The following is a 27,297-nucleotide window of genomic DNA, read 5'->3' on the forward strand; positions in this document are numbered from 1 at the left end:
AATGTAAATGTTTCTTTTTGAGGTATCATGATTCATCTGGCTACTTTTAATTTCTATACAAACTGTGAAATGTCTGCCATTAGGGTTTCGCAAAGTCTACCATCTTTGACACTCCTGGCATTTCTCCTTCATCAACACAGTGTCACCATGGAATTCCCAGCCACGCGGTCCCTGGACCACGTGCTGGGGCTACCCCTGTTGTCCGGCACCATGCAGTCAGCCTGCCGAGCGGCCTGTGTGGCCATGCCAACTCCGAACTTAGAATGTATTCAGGGCGCCACAACTTTCCTGTTACCTCACAACCCCTCTTCTTTCCCCTTCATTTTGTTTGCTGGAAGGAGGAGGCAATGGCTCCAAAAGCTTGCATACATAAAACCTTTTTGTATATGTGTGTTGTCCTGTCGTCGTTTGGTGAGTAGATCTTTTATCTATCCAATTACATGATATTGTCAAAATTTGATGATTTTTGTTGCTATAAGAAAAAATGTTTGTTTCATAAACAACTCACCTTACTTCTCAGCATTTGTGGTATATACATCCCACTGGAAAATCAGGTTCTGTCAAACTCTGTAAAAAGCTTGTTGACTGCAACTGTCACTTTCTCATTTGATGAAAATTTCTTTCCAGCAGGTCAAAGTATCAATCTAGGGAATAGAAAGAAGTCACTTGGTGGCAAAGTTTGGTGAATATGATGGTAGAGGATCCAATTCAAAGCGCAGTTCATGCACTTTCGCCATTGTTATCACTAATGTATTGGATGGTGAATTATCATGGTGAAAGAGTACTTTCTTGCGTACCAACCTTGGTTTTTTTATCAGCCAACACAAGTTTCAAATGATCCAACAATGGAGCATAATAGGGTTCAGTTATGGTTCTGTCTTTTTCCTAGTAATCTATGAGGATTATTCCTTGGGAATCACAAAACACAGCAGCCATCACCTTATCTGACAAAATAGTCTTTTTCCTTCTTTGGTGCTCTTTCACCAGTATCTTTACCCAGGTTTCATTAACAGTCACAAATATGTGCAAAAAGTCTTGCAGATGTGATTAAACATTGCCAGATGTTATGTTGAAATGTTCTTCTGGATGCGCTTTTGGTCAAGTGTGAGCAATTGTGTCACCCATCTTGCACATACCTTCTTCCTAGCCAGTTCTTCATGGCTCAGTTGAGATCCCTATAGTCTTGGTAGTCTCTAAAATTTCTATTTGGTGGCTTGAATTACCATATCATGGATATTTCAGTGGTTTCCTTTGTGGTGTGGGGACTGCGACTGTTGTTTTCAGATGCGGGCTGAGTTGGCATCCTTTCGCTCCCAGCTTCAGGCAGTGTTGGCTTCGTACACAGCTTGAGACTGTTGCCAATGGTCATCACTGTGGGGGTCCGATGGGGGTTTGTCGGGGACGGCCAGCTTGTCCCACGCATCCCCTGATCAGACTACGGCTGTGGCTGCCCGGGATACTGCCCACATTGAGGCTGACCCCTCACCCATGGTAGAGTGGGAGATCGTCTCGAGGTGTGGCAGGGGGTGAAAGACATTCCGGAGGGTTGAACTGAAGACCTCTCCAGTTTGTATGACAAACCGGTTTCAGGCTCTGTCTCTGGCTGATACCGATCTTCGGCCGGACATGGGTGCTTGTCCTGTTCCAGAGGTTGCCCCTCAGTCTGCAAGATCCGGGCGGTCGCAGAGGGCGGGCTTACTGGTAGTTGGGAGCTCCAATGTCAGGCATGTAATGGGGCCCCTTAGGGATATGGCTGTAAGGGAGGGGAAGAAAACCAATGTGCACTCCGTGTGACTACCGGGGAGAGTCATTCCAGATGTGGAAAGGGTCCTTCCGGATGCCAAGAAGGGTACAGGGTGCACCCATCTGCAGGCGGTCGCTCATGTCGGCACCAATGATGTGTGTTGCTATTGGGTCGGAGGAAATCCTCTCTGGCTTCCGGCGGCTATCTGATTTGGTGAAGACTGCCAACCTCGGTAGCGGGATGAAAGCAGAGCTCACCATCTGCAGCATTGTCGACAGAACTGACGGCGGACTTCTGGTACAGAGCCGAGTGGAGGGTCTGAATCAGAGGCTGAGACGGTTCTGCGACCGTGTGGGCTGCAGATTCCTGGACTTGCACCATAGGGTGGTGGGGTTTCGGGTTCCGCTGGGTGGGTCAGGAGTCCACTACATGCAGCAGGCGGCTACATGGGTAGCATGGGTTGTCTGGCGTGGACTGGGCAGTTTTTTTAGGTTAGATGGCCTCGGGCAAGTACAGAAAGGGCAACAGCCTCAAAGGGTGTGGGGGGGAAAGTCAGTTCATGTGGGGACCAAGCAGCAATCGGTATTGTAATTGTAAGCTGTTGAAGCTGCGTTGGTAAAGCACCGGAACTTCAAGTGCTGATAGAAAGCACCGAAACTGGAAATCGGTTTAGGTACGGAAAGCTGGCTGAAGCCAGAGATAAATTCTGCCAAAATTTTTAAAAAGGCACAGACGGTGTTTAGAAAGGATAGTTTGCATGCAACCGGGGGTGTAGTGTTTGTCGCTGTTACAGGGTGTATATGATCCGGGAAAAACCCGGGAATTTTTTCATCCGGGAGAAAACCAGGATAAACCCGGGAATTGTTTGGAAATCCGGGAATTTTTCATTGTTTTAGTTTTTAGTTAAATTTTTGTGATTTTGACTGGTAAGAACCAATACTCTAACAAAGAATATTACTGTATCCCGCTAGAGCAGAATAATACTATAGTAACAAAACATGAACGAGAGGAAAAAAACGAAAATAAAACTTAAGTTGCAAAGGAAATGCGCTGTATGCAACAACAAAACAATACTCATACAAGCGTCTGCCAACAGCAGTGTGTCAAAGGCTTCAGGAAGACTATGCAGTGCTTTATAACAACAAATTGCCTCCGATGAGCATGACTTGACAACTGTTTAAATTAGATTCGATTGAGCAGTTGTGGCCGGGCTCTTGCACGTGCGCAGGTGAGTCGCGTATGAATAGTACCTTCTCCCGCTTCTGCTTGCAGAAGTGTGGCTGGGCGCCACTACTTAATTTTGCCTCGGTTTGGAAATAAAGTAAATCTGGGGCTGATGCACAGAGCAGTCTGAGCTGTGGTGGGGAGGTGGGTCGTCTCCACGCGACCTGTGCTTACATACAGTAATTTTATTTCGTCTTTGTTTATTGTTCTCATGTTAAATGATAACAAAACGGATTTTTGTGTCCAGGAGCTATCAAATGAATTAAAATACATGCGCATAATTACGGAAGGCTAAAATATGTTGTTAGTTTGAGATTTTATTCCCACCTTTCTGACAGTCAAGCATTCATCGCCTTACAGAACAATGAAGTTATTTTTGCCGGTTTGCTAAAGAGATTAGGCTTTTATTAATCTTTTCTGCCAAGGCAGTCAATTTATTTGAAACGAAGTGTTTAATTTCACACTATTGACTAGTTTCAACTGTTCGCTGCATTTCAAGTGCACGTATGAAATTATGCCATAATAAAGTACTGGTACTCCAAGAAAATTTACATACAAATGTGCATTTTAAGCCGAATTATGCATATTTTTATGGTTGACAAAATTCCGACGCTATTGAAGTATCCTCTGTTGTCTTTTTTCTTTTATGACATAATCTAAGATCTTTTAATGTTTTACACGTACGAACATATGGGCTTCCTGCGTCATCTTAGCTGTGCAAGCGTGGTGACGCCTGTTATCTGGCGCTATCTTGCAACTGCTGAAACGAACCCTTTTCTAACAGGTCGCGGGAAAATATTGCTAATGGTTCAAAGCAGATTTCCTTTTACGCAAGATAAACTAAGTGTAAGATGTACAATGAATTTCTTAAATCACAAAGTGTTTGACTCTCATATAAAAATCAACTGTTTGAGGACGACTATTTAGAAGAATGCGAGCCCAGAAGATCAGACATTTACATGTATATTAAAGTGTAACATGCGCAAAAATGATCAACATTATATGTGGAAGCTTAGCTTCTCTTCCAGCTTATTAATCTTAGAGACCAATATTATATGTGAATTCTATGTATATAAATTTAAACCATTAACTTTTCTTATTTGTGTGTTCGCGCTACTGAAGATTGAACTTGCTATTGGCTGACTACATCACCTGCCCTATGCTGTCATCAGCTCGCGATATCACGTGACACGAGCTTTGACTGGCAGTTGCGCAATCTCGATTTCAATGCTTCGGACAGTGACATGCGGTGTTTGGTAGAATTCAAATTTATACCTTCGTAATACGAAAATGTGCAGAGTACATGTTGCTGCACATCAAATGCCTTTCAAAACGTGTTTTCCCCCCTGAGTTTCGTTTTCTAAAGTGCCTGGAAATTCTATGTCGGTATATAAAACCATAAACATTAAAAGGATTGAGTTTTTCAGTGCCGAGGAAGAGTATACTGTCACTTAACACAGAAAAAGTGTATTTTAACCCGGGAGAAAGTTTGTTTTTAACCGGGAAAAATCTGGGAATTTTTTTTTTCCTTGTCCACGTATACACCCTGTGTTAGCAGTAGTTTATCTTGTAGTGAAATAGAAGTGGATAGTTCCTGTGAATTATTATGGGCGGAGGTTATACTCAACAACCAAGCTAGGCTGATAATTGGCTCCTTTTACCGACCTCCCGACTGAACAGCATTAGTGGCATAACAACTGAGAGAAAATCTGGAATACATTTCACATAAATTTCCTCAGCATGTTATAGTCTTAGGTGGAGATTTCAATTTACCACATATAGACTGGGACACTCAGACGTTTAGGATGGGTGGTAGGGACAGAGCATCAAGTGACATTATACTGAGTGCACTATCCGAAAATTAGCTCAAGCATTTAAACAGAGAACCGACTCATGGAGATAACATCTTGGACCTACTGATAACAAACAGACCTGAACTTTTTGACTCTGTAAGCGCAGAACAGGGAATCAGTGATCATAAGGCCATTGCAGCATCCCTGAATATGGCAGTAAATAGGAATATACACTCCTGGAAATGGAAAAAAGAACACATTGACACCGGTGTGTCAGACCCACCATACTTGCTCCGGACACTGCGAGAGGGCTGTACAAGCAATGATCACACGCACGGCACAGCGGACACACCACGAACCGCGGTGTTGGCCGCCGAATGGCGCTAGCTGCGCAGCATTTGTGCACCGCCGCCGTCAGTGTCAGCCAGTTTGCCGTGGCATACGGAGCTCCATCGCAGTCTTTAACACTGGTAGCATGCCGCGACAGTGTGGACGTGAACCGTATGTGCAGTTGACGGACTTTGAGCGAGGGCGTATAGTGGGCATGCGGGAGGCCGGGTGGACGTACCGCCGAATTGCTCAACACGTGGGGCGTGAGGTCTCCACAGTACATCGATGTTGTCGCCAGTGGTCGGCGGAAGGTGCACGTGCCCGTCGACCTGGGACCGGACCGCAGCGACGCACGGATGCACGCCAAGACCGTAGGATCCTACGCAGTGCCGTAGGGGACCGCACCGCCACTTCCCAGCAAATTAGGGACACTGTTGCTCCTGGGGTATCGGCGAGGACCATTCGCAACCGTCTCCATGAAGCTGGGCTACGGTCCCGCACACCGTTAGGCCGTCTTCCGCTCACGCCCCAACATCGTGCAGCCCGCCTCCAGTAGTGTCGCGACAGGCGTGAATGGAGGGACGAATGGAGACGTGTCGTCTTCAGCGATGAGAGTCTCTTCTGCCTTGGTGCCAATGATGGTTGTATGCGTGTTTGGCGCCGTGCAGGTGAGCGCCTCAATCAGGACTGCATACGACCGAGGCACACAGGGCCAACACCCGGCATCATGGTGTGGGGAGCGATCTCCTACACTGGCCGTACACCACTGGTGATCGTCGAGGGGACACTGAATAGTGCACGGTACATCCAAACCGTCATCGAACCCATCGTTCTACCATTCCTAGACCGGCAAGGGAACTTGCTGTTCCAACAGGACAATGCACGTCCGCATGTATCCCGTGCCACCCAACGTGCTCTAGAAGGTGTAAGTCAACTACCCTGGCCAGCAAGATCTCCGGATCTGTCCCCCATTGAGCATGTTTGGGACTGGATGAAGCGTCGTCTCACGCGGTCTGCACGTCCAGCACGAACGCTGGTCCAACTGAGGCGCCAGGTGGATATGGCATGGCAAGCCGTTCCACAGGACTACATCCAGCATCTCTACGATCGTCTCCATGGGAGAATAGCAACCTGCATTGCTGCGAAAGGTGGATATACACTGTACTAGTGCCGACATTGTGCATGCTCTGTTGCCTGTGTCTATGTGCCTGTGGTTCTGTCAGTGTGATCATGTGATGTATCTGACCCCAGGAATGTGTCAGTAAAGTTTCCCCTTCCTGGGACAATGAATTCACGGTGTTCTTATTTCAATTTCCAGGAGTGTAAAAGAAGGGAGGAAGGTTTATCTGTTTAGCAAGAGTAATAGGAGGCAGGTTTCAGACTACATAAAAGATCAAAACGAAAATTTCTGTTCCAACACTGACAATGTTGAGTGTTTATGGAAAAAGTTCAAGGCAATTGTAAAACATGTTTTAGACAGTTACATGCCGAGTAAAACTGTGGGGGACGAGAAAAACCCACCGTGGTTCAACAACAAAGTTAGGAAACTACTGTGAAAGCAAAGAGAGCTTCACTGCAAATTTAAACGCAGCCAAAACCTCTCAGACAAACAGAAGCTAAACGATGTCAAAGTTAGCTTAAGGAGGGCTATGCGTGAAGCGTTCAGCGAATTCGAAAGTAAAATTCTATGTACCGACTTGACAGAAAATCCTAAGAAGTTCTGGTCTTACGTTAAATCAGTAAGTGGATCGAAACAGCATATCCAGACACTCTGGGATGATAATGGCATTGAAAGAGAGGATGACACGTGTAAAGCTGAAATACTAAATACCTTTTTCCAAAGCTGTTTCACAGAGGAAGGCCGCACTGCAGTTCCTTCTCTAAATCCTCGCACAAACGAAAAAATGGTTGACATCGAAATAAGTGTCCAAGGAATAGAAAAGCAACTGAAATCACTCAACAGAGGAAAGTACACTGGACCTGGCGGGATACCAAATCAATTCTACACAGAGTACGCGAAAGAACTTGCCCCTCTTCTAACAGCCATGTACCGGAAGTCTCTAGAGGAACCTAAGGTTCCAAATGATTGGAAAAGAGCACGGGTAGTTCCAGTTTTCAAGAAGGGTCGTCAAGCAGATGCGCAGAACTATAGACCTACCGTATTTACTCGAATCTAAGCCGCACTCGAATCTAAGCCGCACCTGAAAAATGAGACTCGAAGTAAAGGAAAAAATAATTTCCCGAATCTAAGCCGCAACTGAAATTTGAGACTCGAAATTCAAGGGGAGAGAAAAGTTTTAGGCCGCACCTCCAAATCGAAACAAAGTTGGTCCATTGTAATATGAGACAGAATTCAGGTCGAATGAATGACGATACAGCTACAGTAGTTTGGTTCGAGCCGTAAGCTTAGCAGTTAAGCTTTACCAGGTAGCCATTGCTATGCGTCAGGCGCTCCGTCCTTATTTATGCGGGTACCCTTCGTTTTTCACGTGCTTCGTCTGGTTTGAATTGATTGCTTATTTTTCTTTGATCTGATAATTGCCGTTCTCCTTGTATAGGTATTTTCGTCACTCTAAGCTGAAAATGCATTACTGTACTGTGTCATGCATTGTTTGTCGCATTCCGATAATGAATGTTCACGACCTGTCGCCGCTCGCGGCATGGTTTGCTTTTGTGCGTGCTACCGCCGCTTACAATAAAAAAAAAGAGAGAGTAATTGTCTCAGTAGCGAAACAATGGCAAGAGACTGCTATTTGTTGTTATTTACACTGCTGCTTTCTTTGATAATGATCAACAAGAACCAAATAATAAACTGCGTATGATAGAAGATGCTCTGAACGAGAGTTTAGCGAAAATTTTTCTCCGTTTGAAAATCTTTGCAGACGCCTCTTTAGTACATTATTTTCTGCACAGAAATTAGAGTCATCTTAGATTTAAAAATCTAGTCAATTGCCGTGCTTCATTTCTGACTGTATCACTATTAGGCATAAGAATAATACGAATATGAACATGACATATGTGTATACTTCAGCGTTTGTGTTGTCTCACTCTAGTTTCGCAGTTTATTAGGCAGACAGGATTTAAATGAGATAGCAGCAAACACGAAAGAATACATGGCAAAATGTTTATATTCGTATTATTCTTATGGTGAAGGGAATACTGCATGTGATTCAGAATTCACAAAAGTTCCCATTAGCAACCATCTCTCCTCACAGGTAGAAAAAAAATCAGAACGTAGAATTGGCCATAATGACAAACATCGCAAACGGTCTTGCCAGTCGGATTTTCGTAGTACATTGAAAAGCTGCTACATTCGAAGATGAACAATACGGAATTTGTATTTACTTCGTTGGATAATGTATGAAAATGCAGTGGTCGAAATTCGGGGCGGAGAAAAAAAGCTCGTCTTCCACCTTTTTTTTTTTAATTTATTTACTGACTCAGAGGTTTTGGCGCCAGTATTTATCTTTGTGCCTGTAAAGCATGCCTGTGTAGCGCTACATATATTCGACGGCAGGAGTTAGTTGTGGCGGCACCTACCAACATATTTCAGAACTTCCGCTTACTTTGCACTCGATTCTAAGCCGCAGGCGGTTCTTTGGATTACAAAAACCGGAAAAAAGTGCGGCTTAGATTCGAGTAAATACGGTATATCTCTGACATCGATCTGTTGTAGAATTTTAGAACATGTTTTTTGCTTGCATATCATGTCATTTCTGGAAACCCAGAGTCTAATCTGTAGGAATCAATATGGATTCCGGAAACAGTGATCGTGTGAGACCCAACTCAATTTATTTGTTCATGAGACCCAGAAAATATTAAATACAGGCTCCCAGGTAGATGCCATTTTCCTTGACTTCCGGAAGGCATTCGATACAGTTCTGCACTGTTGCCTGATAAACAAAGTAAGAGCCTACGGACTATCAGACCAACTGTGTGGCTGGATTGAAGAGTTTTTAGCAAACAGAATACAGCATGTTGTTCTCAATGGAGAGACATCTACAGACGTTAAAGTAACATCTGGCGTGCCACAGGGGAGTGTTATGGGGCCATTGCTTTTCTCAATATATATAAATGACCTAGTAGATAGTGTCGGAAGTTCCATGCGGATTTTCATGGATGATGCTGTAATATACAGAGAAGTTGCAGCATTAGAAAAATGCAGCGAAATGCAGGAAGATCTGCAGCGGATAGGCACTTGGTGCAGGGAGTGGCAACTGACCTCTAAAAGAGACAAATGTAATGTATTGTGAACACATAGAAAGAAGGATCCTTTATTGTATGATTATATGATAGCAGAACAAACACTGGTAGCAGTTACTTCTGTAAAATATCTGGGAGTATGTGTACGGCACAATTTGAAGTGGAATGATCATATAAAATTAATTGTTGGTAAGGTGGGTGCCAGGTTGAGATTCATTGGGAAAGTCCTTAGAAAATGTAGTCCATCAGCAAAGGAGGTGGCTTACAAAACACTTGTGCAACCTATACTTGTGTATTGCTCATCAGTGTGGGATCCGTATCAGGTTGGGTTGACAGAGGAGATAGAGAATATCCAAAGAAGAGCGGCGCGTTTCGTCACAGGGTTATTTGGTAAGCGTGATAGTGTTACGAAGATGTTTAGCAAACTCAAGTGGCAGACTCTGCAAGAGAGGCGCTCTGCATCGCGGTTTAGCTTGCTCTCCAGGTTTCGAGAGGGTGCGTTTCTGGATGAGGTATCGAATATATTGCTCCCCTCTACTTGCACCTCCCAAGGAGATGACGAATGTAAAATTAGAGAGATTCGAGCGCACACGGAGACTTTCTGGCAGTCGTACTTCGTGCGAACCATACGCGACTGAATGAGGAAAGGGAGGAAATGACAGTGGCACATAAAGTGCCCTCCGCCACACACCATTGGGTGGCTTGCGGAGTATAAATGTAGATGTAGATGTAGATGGTGACTCAGGGAGACGGCCAGAGTGCACTTCATCTTTGGTGCTTGTCCAACCACCTTTAAATTCAGTAATCCATAGGTAAATCGTGTTCAATGATGGTGCAAAGTCTGCGTGAATTTCTTTCAGTTCTGTTCTGATTTGTGTGGCAGTCCAAATCTTCAAATGAAAATGTTTAATAATAATATGAAACTTGATTTGCTTCATTTCAATCGCAGTTGACATACTGATCAATTCAGATGGCTGTCAACAATGAACTGTACATTGTTGAAATTCTTTATACGATCTTTGGAATAATCAAGCTAACCAGCATTGAAGGCGCAAAGAAAAATGTTACATTCTTTCATCAAAATTTACCAGACTTATCAAACGACCCCTGTACATCTATTTTCATTACTGGTAACCATATGAATTTCATTTCAATAAATAACTTACATCGTTGGCTGGAGAGTGATCAATGTTTCGTTGTAAAGAAAACTTTAAATATGAAGTTTTCATTGTCTTGATCATGTGTAGGTACACCGGATTACTATTTTTGACAGGACTGGGCTGCTGTCTTCAGATCAACAGTTTACAAGTTAAGAAATCATGCTATGCGGTAAACTGCACATTTGTTTTCGTTCCATCTTAATGGACTCATAATAAAAAGAAAGTAGAGCATAAAAAATATAACTGTGTCCACATGGCAAAACAGGAGTCATAAAAATGTGATACACAGATGTGTCGCATGTGCCTGGGTCAGCTGCCACTACATACCCAGCCTGCAGCCAACCCAGGCACATGCAATACTTCTTGATGTGCCACACTTAAATGACTCTTGTCTTGCCATGTGAACACAGCTATATTTCTTAATGTTCTACTGCCTTTTTTTATGAGTCCATTATGATGGCACAAAAACAAACATGGGGTTTATTGGACAGCATGATTTCTTAAGCTGTACACTGTGTATCTGAAGGTGGCAGCTCAATACTGTCGAAACTAGTAAAACAGCATACCTATACACGATCACACAATAAAAACTTTATATTTGAAGCTTTCTTTACATTGAATTTGACTTTCTTGTTTTGAAAACGTAATTATAAATTTTTATCTTATTCCAGGTACGGTTTATAACAAAAATCTGGCACCCAAATATATCGTCTGTAACAGGTGCAATATGTTTGGACATATTAAAAGATCAGTGGTATGTATTTCTTTATCACTTTCATTAACGTAGTTGACTCAAATAACATTAAAATAAAATGTGCAATAATTTTATATAAAATGTAATAACATTGTATAAATTGTACCACAGGGACTCTTTTAACATATGATTCAATAGGTAACTTGAGTGAATTGGAGGATATTTTTCCCACCTTTTTGAAATGTGAGACTGTATTTACATCTACATTTATATTCTGCAAAGAAGTGAGTAAAATGGAGCAAAGTGTACGAATTTTACACCTCTCTTCCTTTCTGTCCTCTCCTATTTTACTAGTGAATAGGTTAGGTGTAAGAACAACAACTAACAGTATGCCTTTGAAAGTCTCTGAATTTAGGTGTAACATTGACATTATTTGATGATATTCGTGCAGATCTTATTATTTTTTATTTATTTATTTGCTTTGGGAGGTGGCTTCGTGGTTAACAGCAGTCTCCTACCCCAATTTTAATTAGTCAGGCCTACAATGATAGTAAATGAAAACCCTCAGTGGAATATAAATATTGGAAGGTGTATATTTGAGGCATTGAGTAATCTGTAGATACATAAACAAAATTGAGCTTGTTGCTAAAGCTTTGGGTAGTTTTCTCTTTCAGAGCTACTATAGAATTCGCATACCTGCATGTCTTACAGTCTCCCAATAGTCAGCCAGTAAAATGTAGCCATGCAGATGTATGTGTGTTCTGTAGAGATTGTCTCTGGAGAAGGACATTGTCCAAAAGTTTAGCAACATTTTCACTCTTGGCTCTCAGTCACTCTACACCTTATGTACCAGTATATGGTGAGCTGTTACCTTTACTCCTTCCATTATTCAACCCTTAAATGAATCAAATGATTCCTTTAAGATCAAATGATTCCTTTAAGAACTTTTTTTCACCTCATCTATTATTCATTTTGGGTAAGAATCAGAGATGAAAGGGCAACATTCAAGACTTTATCTGGCAAATGTTTCATATGAATCCACCTTCATAATTATGTTATTTAAGGCTTATTCCAATTAACTTTGCCATGGCGTATGCTTTCCTCACAGTATTCACAGACTCTAGCCAATTATTATATAATCTATATCGGAGAACAGGTTTTTGTTTGTTTACGTTCATCATGTTTCATTTGTTTGTGTTGAAAGTCACTTGCCACTCTTTGCACCATGTGCTAATAAGCTGTATCATCATTAGTTTCGTAGTGTTCTTTCATGAGTAGTCAGAGATGATGATTGGTGCTGTATAGTGAATCATTTATATAATGAATAGTAATTGCCCTACCACACTTCCTTAATTATGCTCGATGTTACTTTCAGCTTTGGTGATTCCACCATTGACGATGATATAGCCAATACTTTTTGTAAAAAGTCCTCTGTCTTGCCATACATTTGATTGATACTGTATGATGTCAAAAAGGACACATAGTAACAGTGATTATTGGTATCAGTGTAGATTCTTCACAAATGCTTTTTTATACAATAATTCTGTCTCATCTGAGAAGTTTTTTTTCATGCCAGATGTTTAGCAGTTGCCCTAAAGCTGTAGAATTAATGTGGATTTGACAGTTAAAGACAGTTGAAATGGGTAAAGACAGTTAAAATCGCATATGTCTTATCACAGATGCCATTATTAAAGTTGTATTCACACTGCATTTACTTTGTCCTTTTTACATATGCCAGGCCAATAAAAATTGAAAATATTCAGAATAGATATTAGAAAAAAAAGATGAAATGGCTCTTTTAAGCCTTCTCTTCATCCATCAGTTCAGGTGGAACACAGTGTCGTAATACAATTCAAAACTCAAACACTGCAGTTCATGATTTCTGTGGGAAAGATAATACCTCTGCACAACACAGTTTCAATGGATGTAATGCTGGAGTAAGCATGCCTTTTGAGGAGGTTGCGTTGCAATCGTATGAATCTATTACGTAACTATTTACACCACTAAAGCACATGTGAATTTAAAATTCGGTGTTGCAACACACAATTCTAGAGAAACTATGATTTCCCCCCCCCCCCCCCCCCCCCCCACAGTCAAGTACACTCATCGTAGTATAGGGACCATTACTCTCCATTTTCCTGTGTGCCTACTGTTTGTGGGGTTTGATGGATGCATTTGACTACCTTTGCTTCCAATTCCATAAAAATCAAATGAGTTGTGACTGCCCGATTTTCTGCCCATTGTCTATCAGTTCAGATAGTATAGAAGCAGTCTTACGATTTTTTTGAATTTTGTTTGTTGTTTGTGCGCAGACTCATTTATTGTTTCTCTCAATGGTGTGCTGAAAAGCAATTTAAAGGTAAAAAATTGGAAGCTGTAAACAAAAGTGTGTTGTCCTAATTATGTACTTATTGTTTTACTTCATACAAGGTTAAAAATTAAGAAATAAAATACTAGTCAGTATATTGTATGTATATCACAACCTTTAAGCAGTAACGATATTATGAAAAGGAAAGTTGACTGCAGTCGTCTCTCTCTCTCTCTCTCTCTCTCTCTCTCTCTCTGTGTGTGTGTGTGTGTGTGTGTGTGTGTGTGTGTGTGTGTGTGTCGTCTATTTTTGACGAAGACCTTACTGACAGAAAGCTTTATTTGTGACAGTCTTTTTGTTGTGCTTACCTGCGACTCAGCATCTCTGCTGTATGGTGAGTGGCAACTCTCCTTTTCATAATATTGTTACATTTCATCCTGGATTTTTCTTTAAGCAGTGAACTGATGTAACAAACAGTTTCGTGTCCCATGATTTCTAACCTTAGTGGTATATCCCATTCTTTCTTCTCTACATTTATTATGTGTACTTTCGAGGATTCCTTATTTTGTTTATGGCCTTCCTTCGTAATTTTCTTTTAAATATTTGAATTTTTCTGCCAGTGAAGGACTCCTTGTGTTGATATCTTTTGTAAATATTTATTTCTGAAAATGTCTTGGCCATAACAGGATTTCATCGTATTGCCTGAACTGTATTAATTTATTTCATCCCTTTCCTGCTGTTATTTCTCTCATCTTAATTTTGAAATTTAGGGTAACTCTTTCCAGTATATCACTTGTCTTGTGCTGGTATTAGGAGAACTGGTTTAATAAACTTGGGGGGGGAATCGTTTCATTGTATTTTCTTGAAATGTGTGTCATTTAATCAATGCTACACATCACTCCCCATTTTCTGTACTATGAGTGTCATAACCAATAGGACAGATTGGCTACAGCTTTATTATAGACCCTTATGTACCATCAGATATTGCATCCAGAAACACAGTGAGAGGTTTCAAATTGTTCGAATTTCAAAACTTTTAGTCCACAGAAGACATTATATAAAATCTGATACTAAGGTAATGTTCTTCTTCATTTTGCCAAAAAAAATTAATATTATTGGTAAGACAATGAACATCTTGCTGGGAGCAGAATAAGACTTCAATCATAAGTTGCTGATAAAAGGGAAAAATATTCATCCAGAGCTCCAAGGTAACTTGCATGAGGTAAGAGTTACTACGATGGGATTCTCTGTCATGTACTTGATACTATACCATGAGGAAGAAGTGCAGTTTGTGCACTGTATTGTTGCAGGGGATGAAATGTTAGTGCAGCATATGATACCAATGATGCAGCAAGCTTCTGTGATGGCAACATACATCATCTCCATCTTTCAAGAAGTTCAGGATCCTCTCTCACTGCAATGGAGATAATGCTGATGCTCTTCGGGGATCATAAGTATATGTTTCTCATTGGTTTACTCACCAAGATAGAGCAGTAACTGTCCACCATTACAACAGATTGAGGCAGTTGCAATGAGACAGCTCTTGAAGATGGATTTAGTTTACTACAAACAAATCACCGTGTTATCACACGATAATGCCCAGGAATGCTTGGTCAACAACACATGTGGCTTGTTACAGTGCCACTGTTTGGAGATACAAAGCCACCCTGACAACAGCCCTGGTGCTATATCCGGTGATTTCCATCTGCTTCAACTGTTGAAAGAGTTTGTGATTGGCACGGAATTCACATCAAAGGAGGATTTTCAGTGAGTTGCCGTATCTTGTTTGGGTTCCTAACACTGACCTCCTTTAGAGTGTCATAGGTATATTGTTAAAAGGAAATTTGTGTACAGACTGAATAAATCTGTGAACTGAAAAGATATTCTACTTCATTTCTTATACCACCCTTTTGTTCAGCATTTTTGCATATGACGTGGCCAGTCACCTATAAGATTGCAAAACAATATTTTGCAGATAATATATTGTAATTTTTTTAGCTTTTTCCATTACCGCCCAATCATGAACTTGACTGTTTTTGTGTGTGTGTGTGTGTGTGTGTGTGTGTGTGTAGAAGGATGTTTTAAAAATAACTAATTTCAACTTTGTAAAACAGCATGAGAGGGATACATCTGTATTTAAAAGTTCTATCATTCTAAATTTGAATATTCCCAGATGCTGTCATCAGAGTTTGTTCAGATGGCTGTGGTGAAAATTACCAATGAAATTACACCATTTTTGGCTAATGTATCAATTTTTAGCTTAATCTACCAGAAGATGCCAACTAAGTGCCAGTCACTACTCAGATTATATCTTTCAAAATTATACTTCCTTTCCTCTATGTGATTCACAGTGTTCAGTTATATTACTTAAAACACACTGTTCTGTGATGTCTGAAGCACAGTGCAGCACCTAGCAAATTCAGAAATACATAAACGTGAGGAAAGGCAATTTCTCACACATAACTGATTAATGTGTTGTGCATAGACACAGAAGCATATAAACTTTGTTAGCTTTCATACTACTGCTCCTTTTTCTAGTTTAAGTACATACACTCACAGCACAATAGAGAGGGGAGAGGAGGAGGCGAAGGGAGGGAGGAGGAGATGGACTGAGAAAGGGAGAAAGAGGAGATGGACAAGGAGAGGGGGAGGAGGAGGAGGGGGAGAAGAAGAGGGGCATTGAGCAAATTGCAGCCCTCCAAAATTAGTCCTCTTATGCTGGAGCACAACCTGTAATGACCTCAATGTTGGCAGAATGTTCAACTCTTACCTCAATGTTGGCAGAATGTTCAACTCTTACATTTCAATTAACGTTGAATTAATAATGTTGGAAATGTCGGTAGTACTTTCAGGTTTCGTCATACAAGTAGATCTGTTTTGAAAATTAGTTGACAAAAAGTTATTAAGTACTAAATTAAAAAATTACCAGAGAAAACTTGTCACTACTGGCAGAAGAGCATTTTCAGGAAAGAAAAATTGGTAAAATATCCAGAACTATCAATGACACAAGAACACTTTTGCATTATAAATAATATGACAAAAGTTGTAAGAGTATATGCCTTGTAGCTGAATTTCATAAGGTAACACTAAAAATTTCTGACAAATGACACAAATTCACTAAAAACAATTTGAAGTTATATCTCCTCTCACAAAAACCTCTTGAATAACAGTAAGTAATGAAATTCCAAGTCATAATTTTGATTTTGAATATGATCTATAGAATGTGTAAAGAAACCAGGTGTTTGTAAGTAGATTTTGATGAGTGGTAGTTGGTTAGCTTGTTTTATTGACACTCAACGTATGTGAATATGAGAGGTAAGAGTAGTGATACAGTGATAATATAAAAAGATAAATTGGCAGCTGTAATCTGAATGTACAAAAATTATCATTCATGAAATTTATGCAAGCTGTGGAGCACTGTGCATCCATAATATTTATTATAGAACCTTTTGAATAGATAAATATTTTTAAAATGTGTTGTTAGGAATGTTTATAATTGCATTGGTTGTGCGGGCTCTTGATGCCAGTATAATATATTAAAAGTAGATTGGAAGCCGTTTCTTCATTTTGCCTTTCTGTTCTGACCAGCATTTTTTGGAACACTCTTCACTGCCAGTGAATTCTCCTTAATGTCATCAATGATTTCAAAGGGCATCCTTTCAGCAGTTATTTTTAAAACAAAACAAAAAAATTCATGGATCGTTGTGTGGGCTGGGCAGGACAGTCGCCTGATCTTCTGCACAGAACTGTTGAAGTGCAGAGTTCTATGTCAGCAGTTCACACATAAGTGGCTGGCGGAGGGTTCATTGAACGACTTTCACACTATTTCTCTACTTTCCACTCCCAAAAAGCATGCAGCAAAAACAAAACACTTAAATCTTTCCATGTGGGTTCTGATTTCTCTTATTTTATTATGATGATCATTTCTCCTTGTGGGGGAATATGAGAGTGAGCATCACTTTGACATTAAATTCAAACTTATGCTGATTATGCCCTCATGAGATATTTTGCCATCTCACTGTGATGATGAATGCATTACCACTGTCAGATTACTCACAAAGACCCTTGCAAACCCAGATGACAGTACCTAATAAGAGCTCCTAGCCAGTGATACAGCGAAGACCCCAATGGCAGCTATGGTGGAAAAGGAATCCTTTGAAATGACATGGCCAGCAGAAGAGGCACCCTCTTCCTTGAGGTTAATAAAGAGCTGATGGTTTTAGTTCTCCAAAGGCTAAGGGAAGGCAACCCTGATTAAAAAATCAACCATACTCTGACAGAAGTTGGACATAGGACTGACAACCCATGCTGGGGGGGGGGGGGGGGGGATGTGAAATTTCAGGGAAGATTAATGATGGACTTGGCATGGAAAGTATTGACTATAATGGACAAATACTTTTGGGGAGAGAAAATGAAATGTGGGTTCTACATATTGCCCAGAAGCCTTGAGAGTGTTACTGGATCAAATAACGAAACTGAAACAGATAATCATAGTGGTGCAAAAAGTAAGGTGGACTGGAAGCAGGATTCTATAAAAGAGGAAGGTATTCATATATTTTAAGGCAGCAGCAAGAGGAAGCAAGAGTTTGTCACAAGGTTTGTGGTACATAACCAACTAAAACCTTTGGTAATTGGGTTTACATGTATTAGCCAAAGACGCTGAATGGCGCGGTCTGACCACCCGTAACAAACTCCATGCCGTCAAGGAGACGACGACTGTGTGGCACTCCTCCTTGCGCGTCTCTCGCGAGGAGTCTGTCGTCCTATGCCGACTGCGCATTGGGCACACACGGATGACCCACGGCCACTTATTGCGCCGTGAGGACCCATCTCTATGTCGCTGCGGCTCCATTTTATCTGTGGTCCACATTTTCTTGGAGTGTCCGCTTTTAGCTGTGCTCAGGCAGACGTTCGCACTGCCTGACATGCTCCTTGCCCTTTTAACTGATGACCCTGCTATGGCTGGCTTAGTTTTATGTTTTATTCGGGCAGGGGGTTTTTATCATTTAATCTGAGTGTTTCTGTTTTTTAGTGTTGATTCTGGCTTTTGGCCTCCGATTTTAAACTGAGTTTTTAATGTGTTCTCGGTGGTTGGCTTTTCCTTTTTTTTTCTCTATGGTCGGCCAACCACCGTCACACTCTGTGTGATTTTAATTTGTTTTGTCTGATCTCTGTCGGCGTATTTCTTGTCCCGTGTCGTCTGACGTCTTTCCTGCTGTTCGTTTCTATTCTCTTTGGTTGGTTTTAATTTTTTGGACAAAGGGACCGATGACCGTTGCCATCTGGTCCCTTTAATCCCACAAACCAACCAACTATTAGCCAAAGTTATCAATACTCAAGATAAAGGGCAAATTCTGTGATTATAATTAACATCCAAAGAATCTGAGGAGGAAGAGCAAAAAGTATTCTTTGAACTTTTGAAAAGAACATATGATGGCCATCAAGGCCATGACATTAAAATAGTAGCTGGTGATCTAAATGCTCAAGTGGGGAAAGAACAGATCTTTATGGCAACAATGAGATTTCACATCAAACATTCAAGCAATGATAACAGAACAAGATTTATATTATCTGCAGCATCTAAAAATGTTGTTGTGGGTTCAATACTGTTCCCACAAAAAGATATACACAAAGAAGCACTGATATCATCAGATGGAAACGTAATAAGTCAAATTGACCATGTTCTTATAGGTTTGGGGCACAGATCAGTTCTATTGGATGAGGGGAGCCTTAAGAGGCTCAAATAAAGAGTTGCATCATTTCCCAGTATAGCCATGAGTGAGTGCTAGGATCTCCAATGCAGTGCAAGGAACACGACCCAGTACGCCTAAATATAATATAGCACTTCAAGAATTGGCTGAATTTGAGAGCAGTACCAGCAGAGGAAATCATGGATATTTGAAAAATCTGGAGTATGCAATAACATCAAATATAGGGAATAATTAAAAGCGCAGTGGAGATATCATAAAATGAAATGTGGGGAAGTGAAGTAAGCCATATAAGATGGTTTCATGTCGAATGCGAAATAGTAATTGAAGAAAAGAACATGGCATATAAAAGGACGCTACAGTCACAGTGTACAAAAAGTATGGTTGAAGATTATAAAGAAAAATGAAAGATTGAAAAGAGGACCCACCAAAGAACAAGGAGAGAGAGTGGATGAAACAAAGACTGAAGAAATGGGGCTTCTGAGGAATAAGGGTGAGGCAAGGAAATTGTGCAGAGGAGTAAATGCGTCATGGAAAACCTTTGGTGGTAAAACAACCCTGAAAAAAGATGAAACGAAAATTTTTAACTGATGGGAAAGAGACATGAAAGAGGGCGCCAACACTTCGAAAAGGCTCTTCAACTTCAGAATAATGACATCAAGAGACAGAGATACACAGAGATAATTACTCTGATAGCATAGATCCACCAAACCTAGAAGAAATTTGAACTGCCATGAAGAATCTAGAAAACATCAATGCAGCAGGAACAGACTGTATGCCAGCAGAGCTGCTTAAGCAAGGACGTAGCAAATTGGAACGGGTCTTCTCAAAGGTGACTGCTTTAGTAATGGAAGAGGAGAAAATGCCCCAGCTTTAGTAAGAAGGAATAATAAGCCCCATATATACGAAGGGAGATAAGTTACAATGTGATAACTATATGGGGATCTCTTTACTTAACTTGGAGTATAAAGTATTTTTCAGCATGCTGTTCAACCATGTCCTCCCAGTAATTCAGAGAGAGACGGTGCCATATCAGTGTGGATTTCTCCAAGAAAGTCAGCTGTAGAGCATATGTATACCCTAAGGCAAATCCTAGAGAAGACACCTCTTCACAGACTTTAAAGCAGCATGTCAAACAATGGAAAATCCAACATGGAATAATGACAGTATTATGAAAAGAACACATTGCTACTCATCATATAGTGGAGATCTTGAGTTGCAGACACACACAACAAAAACACTGCTAAACAAGTAAGCACTCGGCCAAAAGATCTTCTGAAGTAAACACACACACACACACACACACACACACACACACACACACACACGACCACCATCTCATGCTGCCGGGGTCAGACTTCAAAGCAGCGTATGATAGTATAGATAATAGAGTCTTTATATCATGCCCTGCCTGAATTGGGAATCCATAGAAAATTGGTACGGCTAGTGAGAATGACAATGAGTGAGACGCAATGGAGCATAAGAATGAGAAGAATGATGTTTGATACACTAAACATTGAAAACAGAATATGGCACGGAGACGCATTGGCCTGTCTCCTTTTTAATGCTGCTCTGGAAAAGGTGGGGAGAGATGCAAACATTTTTAACAGGGGGACGATCTTCCATAAATAAGTGCAAATGCTTGCTTACGCAGATGACATGGGTATAGTGGCAAGAACCCGAAAGGCAGTGGAAGAGTCACCCTTTAACAGGCTAGCATAAATATGAGATTAAACATCAACTAACAGAAAACAAAAAATGTGCCTGCCAGGAAGACATGGAAGGAGAACATGCTGGCTTCAATAACAGTGGGAAACTATACCTTTGATGAGTGATGCAGAAGTATCCTGAAAGGTATTACAAGGAAATTCAGAGTACACAGTCAGCTGAGAATTAGATGGGAGAATGGAGTCAGAATCTCTGAAAAATGGATTTGGGGGGGGGGGGGGGGGGGAGCTCTAGCAAATGACTGGAAAATTGTTGAAGAGGGCAATGCTCACACATTGAGCTGTAGAGTCACAAAAGCATAAAAAGGAGGAGGAGAATGAGCGTTGCAAGCATTAACTCAAAATTCCTTCTGCTCTTATGTCATCAAACAAGGAACAACTTTGCTAGAACTTGATGCATGTTCATTTTTTCAGTTAAAACTTATGACAAGAACCAATTGAGATTTCAACAATTTCTGCATGCCGCCTGACAGACAAGTGTTAGTGTGCTCCAGATTCTTGACACTCTAAGCACTGCTATGACCTCTCAGGTTTTCTTGGCGTGACTGATTAATAGTGTGTGTCCGGATGTTTTGCCGACTTGTTGTTTCCATTTTTTGCACAGTATTTTGATGATTGACCCAGCCCAGCATCGAGTGAAACGTGACATATGGTGTATTTTGCTCTCTTCAGCTAAAATAAAAAGCGTTGTTTGTAATGTTAAAAACAATCTAGGCCTCTGAAAGCTGGATGTGTACCACTTCCCAACGAATGTGGCATATCTTAAGTGGGGCAGACTATCCGAATAATCAAACAAAGATGCTAGGGACATTAGCGACTAAAACAATCTACATCTACATCCATACTCCGCAAGCCACCTGACGGTGTGTGGCGGAGGGTACCTTGAGTACCTCTATCGGTTCTCCCTTCTATTCCAGTCTCGTATTGTTCGTGGAAAGAAGGATTGTCGGTATGCCTCTGTGTGGGCTCTAATCTCTCTGATTTTATCCTCATGGTCTCTTCGCGAGATATACGTAGGAGGGAGCAATATACTGCTTGACTCTTCGGTGAAGGTATGTTCTCGAAACTTCAACAAAAGCCCATACCGAGCTACTGAGCGTCTCTCCTGTAGAGTCTTCCACTGGAGTTTATCTATCATCTCCGTAACGCTTCCGTGATTACTAAATGATCCTGTAACGAAGCGTGCTGCTCTCCGTAGGATCTTCTCTATCACTTCTATCAACCCTATCTCGTACGGATCCCACACTGCTGAGCAGTATTCAAGCAGTGGGCAAACAAGCGTACTGTAACGTACTTCCTTTGTTTTTGGATTGCATTTCCTTAGGATTCTTCGAATGAATCTCAGTCTGGCATCTGCTTTACCAACGATCAATTTTATATGATCATTCCATTTTAAATCACTCCTAACGCATACTCCCAGATAATTTATGGAATTAACTGCTTCCAGTTGCTGACCTGCTGTTTTGTAGATAAATGATAAGGGAGCTATCTTTCTATGTATTCACAGCACATTACACTTGTCTACATTGAGATTCAATTGCCATTCCCTGCACCATGCGTCAATTCGCTGCAGATCCTCCTGAATTTCAGTACAATTTTCCATTGTTACAACCTCTCGATATACCACAGCATCATCCGCAAAAAGCCTCAGTGAACTTCCGATGTCATCCACAAGGTCATTTATGTATATTGTGAATAGCAACGGTCGTACAACACTCCCCTGTGGCACACCTGAAATCACTCTTACTTCGGAAGACTTCTCTCCATTGAGAGTGACATGCTGCGTTCTGTTATCTAGGAACTCTTAAATCCAATCACACAATTGGTCTGATAGTCCATATGCTCTTACTTTGTCCATTAAACGTCTGTGGGGAACTGTATCAAATGCCTTGCGGAAGTCAAGAAACACGACATCTACCTGGGAACCCGTGTCTATGGCCCTCTGAGTCTTGTGGACGAATAGCACGAGCTGTGTTTCACACGATCATCCTTTTCGAAACCCATGCTGATTCCTACAGAGTAGATTTCTAGTCTCCAGAAAAGTCATTATACTCAAACATAATACGTGTTCCAAAATTCTACAACTGATCGACGTTAGAGATATAGGTCTATAGTTCTGCACATCTGTTCGACGTCCCTTCTTGAAAACGGGGATGACCTGTGACCTTTTCCAATCCTTTGGAACACTACGCTCTTCTAGAGACCTACGGTACACCGCTGCAAGAAGGGGGGGCAAGTTCCTTCGCGTACTCTGTGTAAAATCGAACTGGTATCCCATCAGGTCCAGCGGTCTTTCCTCTTTTGAGTGATTTTAATTGTTTCTCTATCCCTCTGTCGTCTATTTCGATATCTGCCATTTTGTCATCTGTGCGACAATCTAGAGAAGGAACTACAGTGCAGTCTTCCTCTGTGAAACAGCTTTGGAAAAAGACATTTAGTATTTCGGCCTTTAGTCTGTCATCCTTTGTTTCAGTACCATTTTGGTCACAGAGTGTCTGGACATTTTGTTTTGATCCACCTACCGCTTTGACATAAGACCAAAATTTCTTAGGATTTTTTTGCCAAGTCAGTACATAGAACTTTACTTTCGCATTCATTGAACGCCTCTCGCATAGCCCTCCTCACACTACATTTCGCTTCGCATAATTTTTGTTTGTCTGCAAGTCTTTGGCTATGTTTATGTTTGCTGTGAAGTTCCCTTTGCTTCCGCAGCAGTTTTCTAACTGTTGTTGTACCACGTGGCTCTTTTCTATCTCTTACGATCTTGCTTGGCACATACTCATCTAACGCATATTGTACGATGGTTTTGAACCTAAGTCCACTGATCCTCAACACTATCTGTACTTGAGACAAAACTTTTGTGTTGAGCTGTCAGGTACTCTATAATCTGCTTTTTGTCGCTTTTGCTAAACAGAAAAATCTTCCTACCTTTTTTAATATTTCTATTTACGGCTGAAATCATCGATGCAGTAACTGCTTTATGATCACTGATTCCCTGTTCTGCGTCAACTTTTTTAAATAGTTCGGGTCTGTTTGTCACCAGAAGGTCTAATATGTTATCGCCACGAGTCGGTTCTCTGTTTAACTGCTCAAGATAGTTTTCAGATAAAGCACTTAAAAAAATGTCACTGGTTTCTTTGTCCCTGCCACCCGTTATGAACATTTGAGTCTCCCAGTCTATATCCGGCAAATTAAAATCTCCACCCAGAACTATAACATGGTGGGGAAATCTACTCGAAATATTTTCCAGATTATCCTTCAGGTGCTCAGTCACGACAGCTGCTGAGCCAGGGGGCCTATAGAGACATCCAGTTACCATGTCTGAGCCTGCTTTAACCGTGACCTTCACCCAAATTATTTCACATTTCGGATCTCCATCAATTTCCTTCGATACTATTACACTTCTTATCGCTATAAACACGCCTCCACCTTCACTGTCCAGCCTGTCTCTGCGGTATACGTTCCAATCTGAGTTTAGGATTTCATTACTGTTTAAGTCTGGTTTCAGCCAACTTTCCGTCCCTAGTACTATATGGGCATTGTGACCGTTTATTAATGAGAGCAGTTCTGGGACCTTTCTGTAGACGCTCCTGCAGTTTACTATTCAGGGGGACCCTACATTTCTCCACCCGATAGCGGAGGTCGAGAAATTTGCACCCCAGATCTCCGCAGAATCGTCTGAGCCTCTGGTTTAAGCCTTCCACTCGGCTCCAAACCAGAGGACCGCGATCGGTTCTGGGAACGATACTACAAATAGTTAGCTCCGATTCCACACCGCAAGCGAGGCTTTCCGCCTTCACCAATTCCGCCAAGCGCCTGTACGAACTGAGGATGACCTCTGAACCCAGACGGCAGGAGTCATTGGTGCCGATATGAGCAACAATTTGCAGTCGGGTGCACCCAGTGCTCTCTATCGCCACCGGCAGGGCCTCCTCCACATCTCGGATGAAACCCCCCGGCAAGCAGACAGAGTGAACACTGGCCTTCTTCCCCGACCTTTCCGCTATTTCCCTAAGGGGCTCCATCACCCGCCTAACGTTGGAGCTCCCAATAACTAATAAACCCCTCCCCCCGTGTGCCTGCTCGGACCTTGCTGAAGGAGCAGCCACATGTCTACTCACAGGCAGAGCGGATGATGCCACACGGCCAGCCTCCACATTGACCCTCCGCCTCGTGTGCCGTGAACGCCGCTGAACCCGCCGCTCCCCTTGGGGAGAGGGTGGCCCAACTGCGGCCGGTACCCGCGAAGATGTCTCGACAGCAGGGACAGTGGGTGAAGCATGTAACACCTGGGGTGTACCATGCGACGCACCAGACTCCCCACTGCCGCTACACTCAGAGGCAGCAGCCTGAAGACGGCTGACCGCGGCCATCAACATGTCCAGCTGTTCGCGAACAGTGGCCAGCTCCTCCTGCGTCCGTACACAGCAGTCACACATCCTATCCATCCTAGGAAATCAATTTATTATAGAGAGTTAATCAACTTTTAACTATACTGCTAATTCACTAAAGGCGGCTGATAGTTGACTAAACTGTGGTTGCTAGACACTTCTTGTAGAAAACAATGAAAATAGCACTACGTGCCTCTGAACTGTATTCAAAACAAACACTAGCGCTACTGGCACTACGGCTGACTAAAGGGACTCTCTCTGACTGTATTCAAAACAAATGCTAAATATATGGAACACTATTACTAGCACTCGATAGTTAAAGCTTAAGCAAAAACACACGGAAGAAGAAGTGACAAGTAAGAAAAATACAGTTAATACTTAAATTAACGTAGCTCGCTGCACAGCAGACGTGAAGCAGACGGCAGTTATGACAATGAAGCAAATTAACTGCCACCAAGCACTACCTCGAATATAATTGTGGAATGAATTGACCAGTATTACGGTACAAACACAAAGTTTGTGGGACAGCATAATAAAGGGGAGTATCAAAATATAGACATTGGAAAACCTAATTAGCAGGGATAAAGGGTTTCAGTTCAAATAACGTTTGGGGTCTGGCACTCAATTTATTGAAATCTCATTGGCCACCATACCCACCAGAGTAGGAAAATGCTGGAAGAATTTGTGTTTCGCAGAATACTGCTGTGACCTCTGAAAAACAAAGAGCACATCATCAGTTCACAGTATGGTTTTGGAGTCCAGGCAGTGAGTACACATAACAGCAAAACTCACAGTTTGTGACAAAGGTGACTGGGCCCGTCGTTTAAATATTGTGTAGAAACTAGAAATAGCAACTCTGCAGAATACCCGGAAGCACACTATTAAGCATCACTAGTTGGGAGTTGAATGTATTCCTGTTTAAGTCACCTTCAGTTTTGTGACAGTTACTTTCAAACTGGAAAAAAATTGGTAACATTGCAGTTAACGTAGAGCATCATCTGTGTGAGCCTGCGTCAGAACTTCAAATAATTCTAGACAAGTTTTCCCTACTTTTACACAGAACTGCTTTGAACATTTGTCCCATCTTTCACTCAAGTAATAATAGCTTGGAAATTAATATCAACAATTTCAAACAGTGAGGTTACTCAGTAGCTTATGATGGATGCAGTGTTGCCAACAGCTTCATGGGCAAAAAAGAAAGAAGACAAATTGTATAGAACTTGCAGTGGTCTCTGAAGCATATAATGGCATAAAAACATACTATTGGGTAGATGCATAAGGTTGTAGCATTTTTGCATAAGTTTAATAAGCACAACAGATAAACATAAAAGAGACATTGGTCATCAATATAATGGGTTTTCCATTGTTTGATATACTTTCCTCCACCGTTTACAACAATCTGCCAATGCTGGGATAACTTTTAGATTATGCGACTCAAGAAATCACAAGGTTTTGAGGCAAAGAACTCGTCGAGCCAAGTTTGGAGCACATTTTCATCCGGAAATGAAGTTCCTTGAAGGTTTTTCAATAGAAAACATGAAAATCTGAGGTCACAAGATCAGGTGAATAAGGTGGGTGGGGAATGACTTCCCAGCCCAACTCCTGTGTAGTGTTTTTTGTCAGTCTAGTGGAATGTGGCAACCATTATTGTGGAGTAGCATCACTTCATGCTGTCTTCCTGGTCATTGTTTCTGGGTTGCACCTGTGAGGCGTCTCAGTTGTTAACAATAAATTTCAGCAGATGGTTACATCTCAGGGAAGCAGTTTGTACACCACACCATCGCTTCTGCAGCAGATGCATGATGTTACCTTTTGTGCGGGTGCATGTAGGTCTTTTTATGAGGAGTTGCTTCTTTTTTTGGGCTCAACCATTCCTTTATTTTCCTTATATTAGTGTAAAGACAGCATTTCTCATCACCAGAAATGATACACGAAAGGAATGTTCAGTGTTGTTCATGAGACAATTAATGACGAGCAAGCACATTGGCCACCTGCTGATTTTTGTGATTTTAGCT

General features: G+C 41.5%; 1 protein-coding gene across 2 annotated transcripts in view; it reads left to right on the forward strand.

Moving 5' to 3' along the window:
- LOC126259599 (ubiquitin-conjugating enzyme E2-22 kDa) overlaps positions 1-27,297 on the forward strand; it is a 102,578-nt gene that overhangs the window by 37,352 nt on the left and 37,929 nt on the right. Inside the window, exons 2-3 of one of the 2 annotated variants that reach the window (XM_049956509.1) lie at positions 11,126-11,208; positions 14,767-15,223. In XM_049956509.1, the coding sequence (XP_049812466.1) occupies positions 14,988-15,223 (236 nt within the window). In that variant the 5' untranslated portion in view covers positions 11,126-11,208; positions 14,767-14,987. The remainder of the gene's footprint in view (positions 1-11,125; positions 11,209-14,766; positions 15,224-27,297) is intronic. The other variant, XM_049956508.1, reaches the window with a different exon arrangement.

This window comes from Schistocerca nitens, chromosome 5 (genome assembly GCF_023898315.1).
Source record: "Schistocerca nitens isolate TAMUIC-IGC-003100 chromosome 5, iqSchNite1.1, whole genome shotgun sequence".
NCBI lineage: Eukaryota > Metazoa > Arthropoda > Insecta > Orthoptera > Acrididae > Schistocerca > Schistocerca nitens.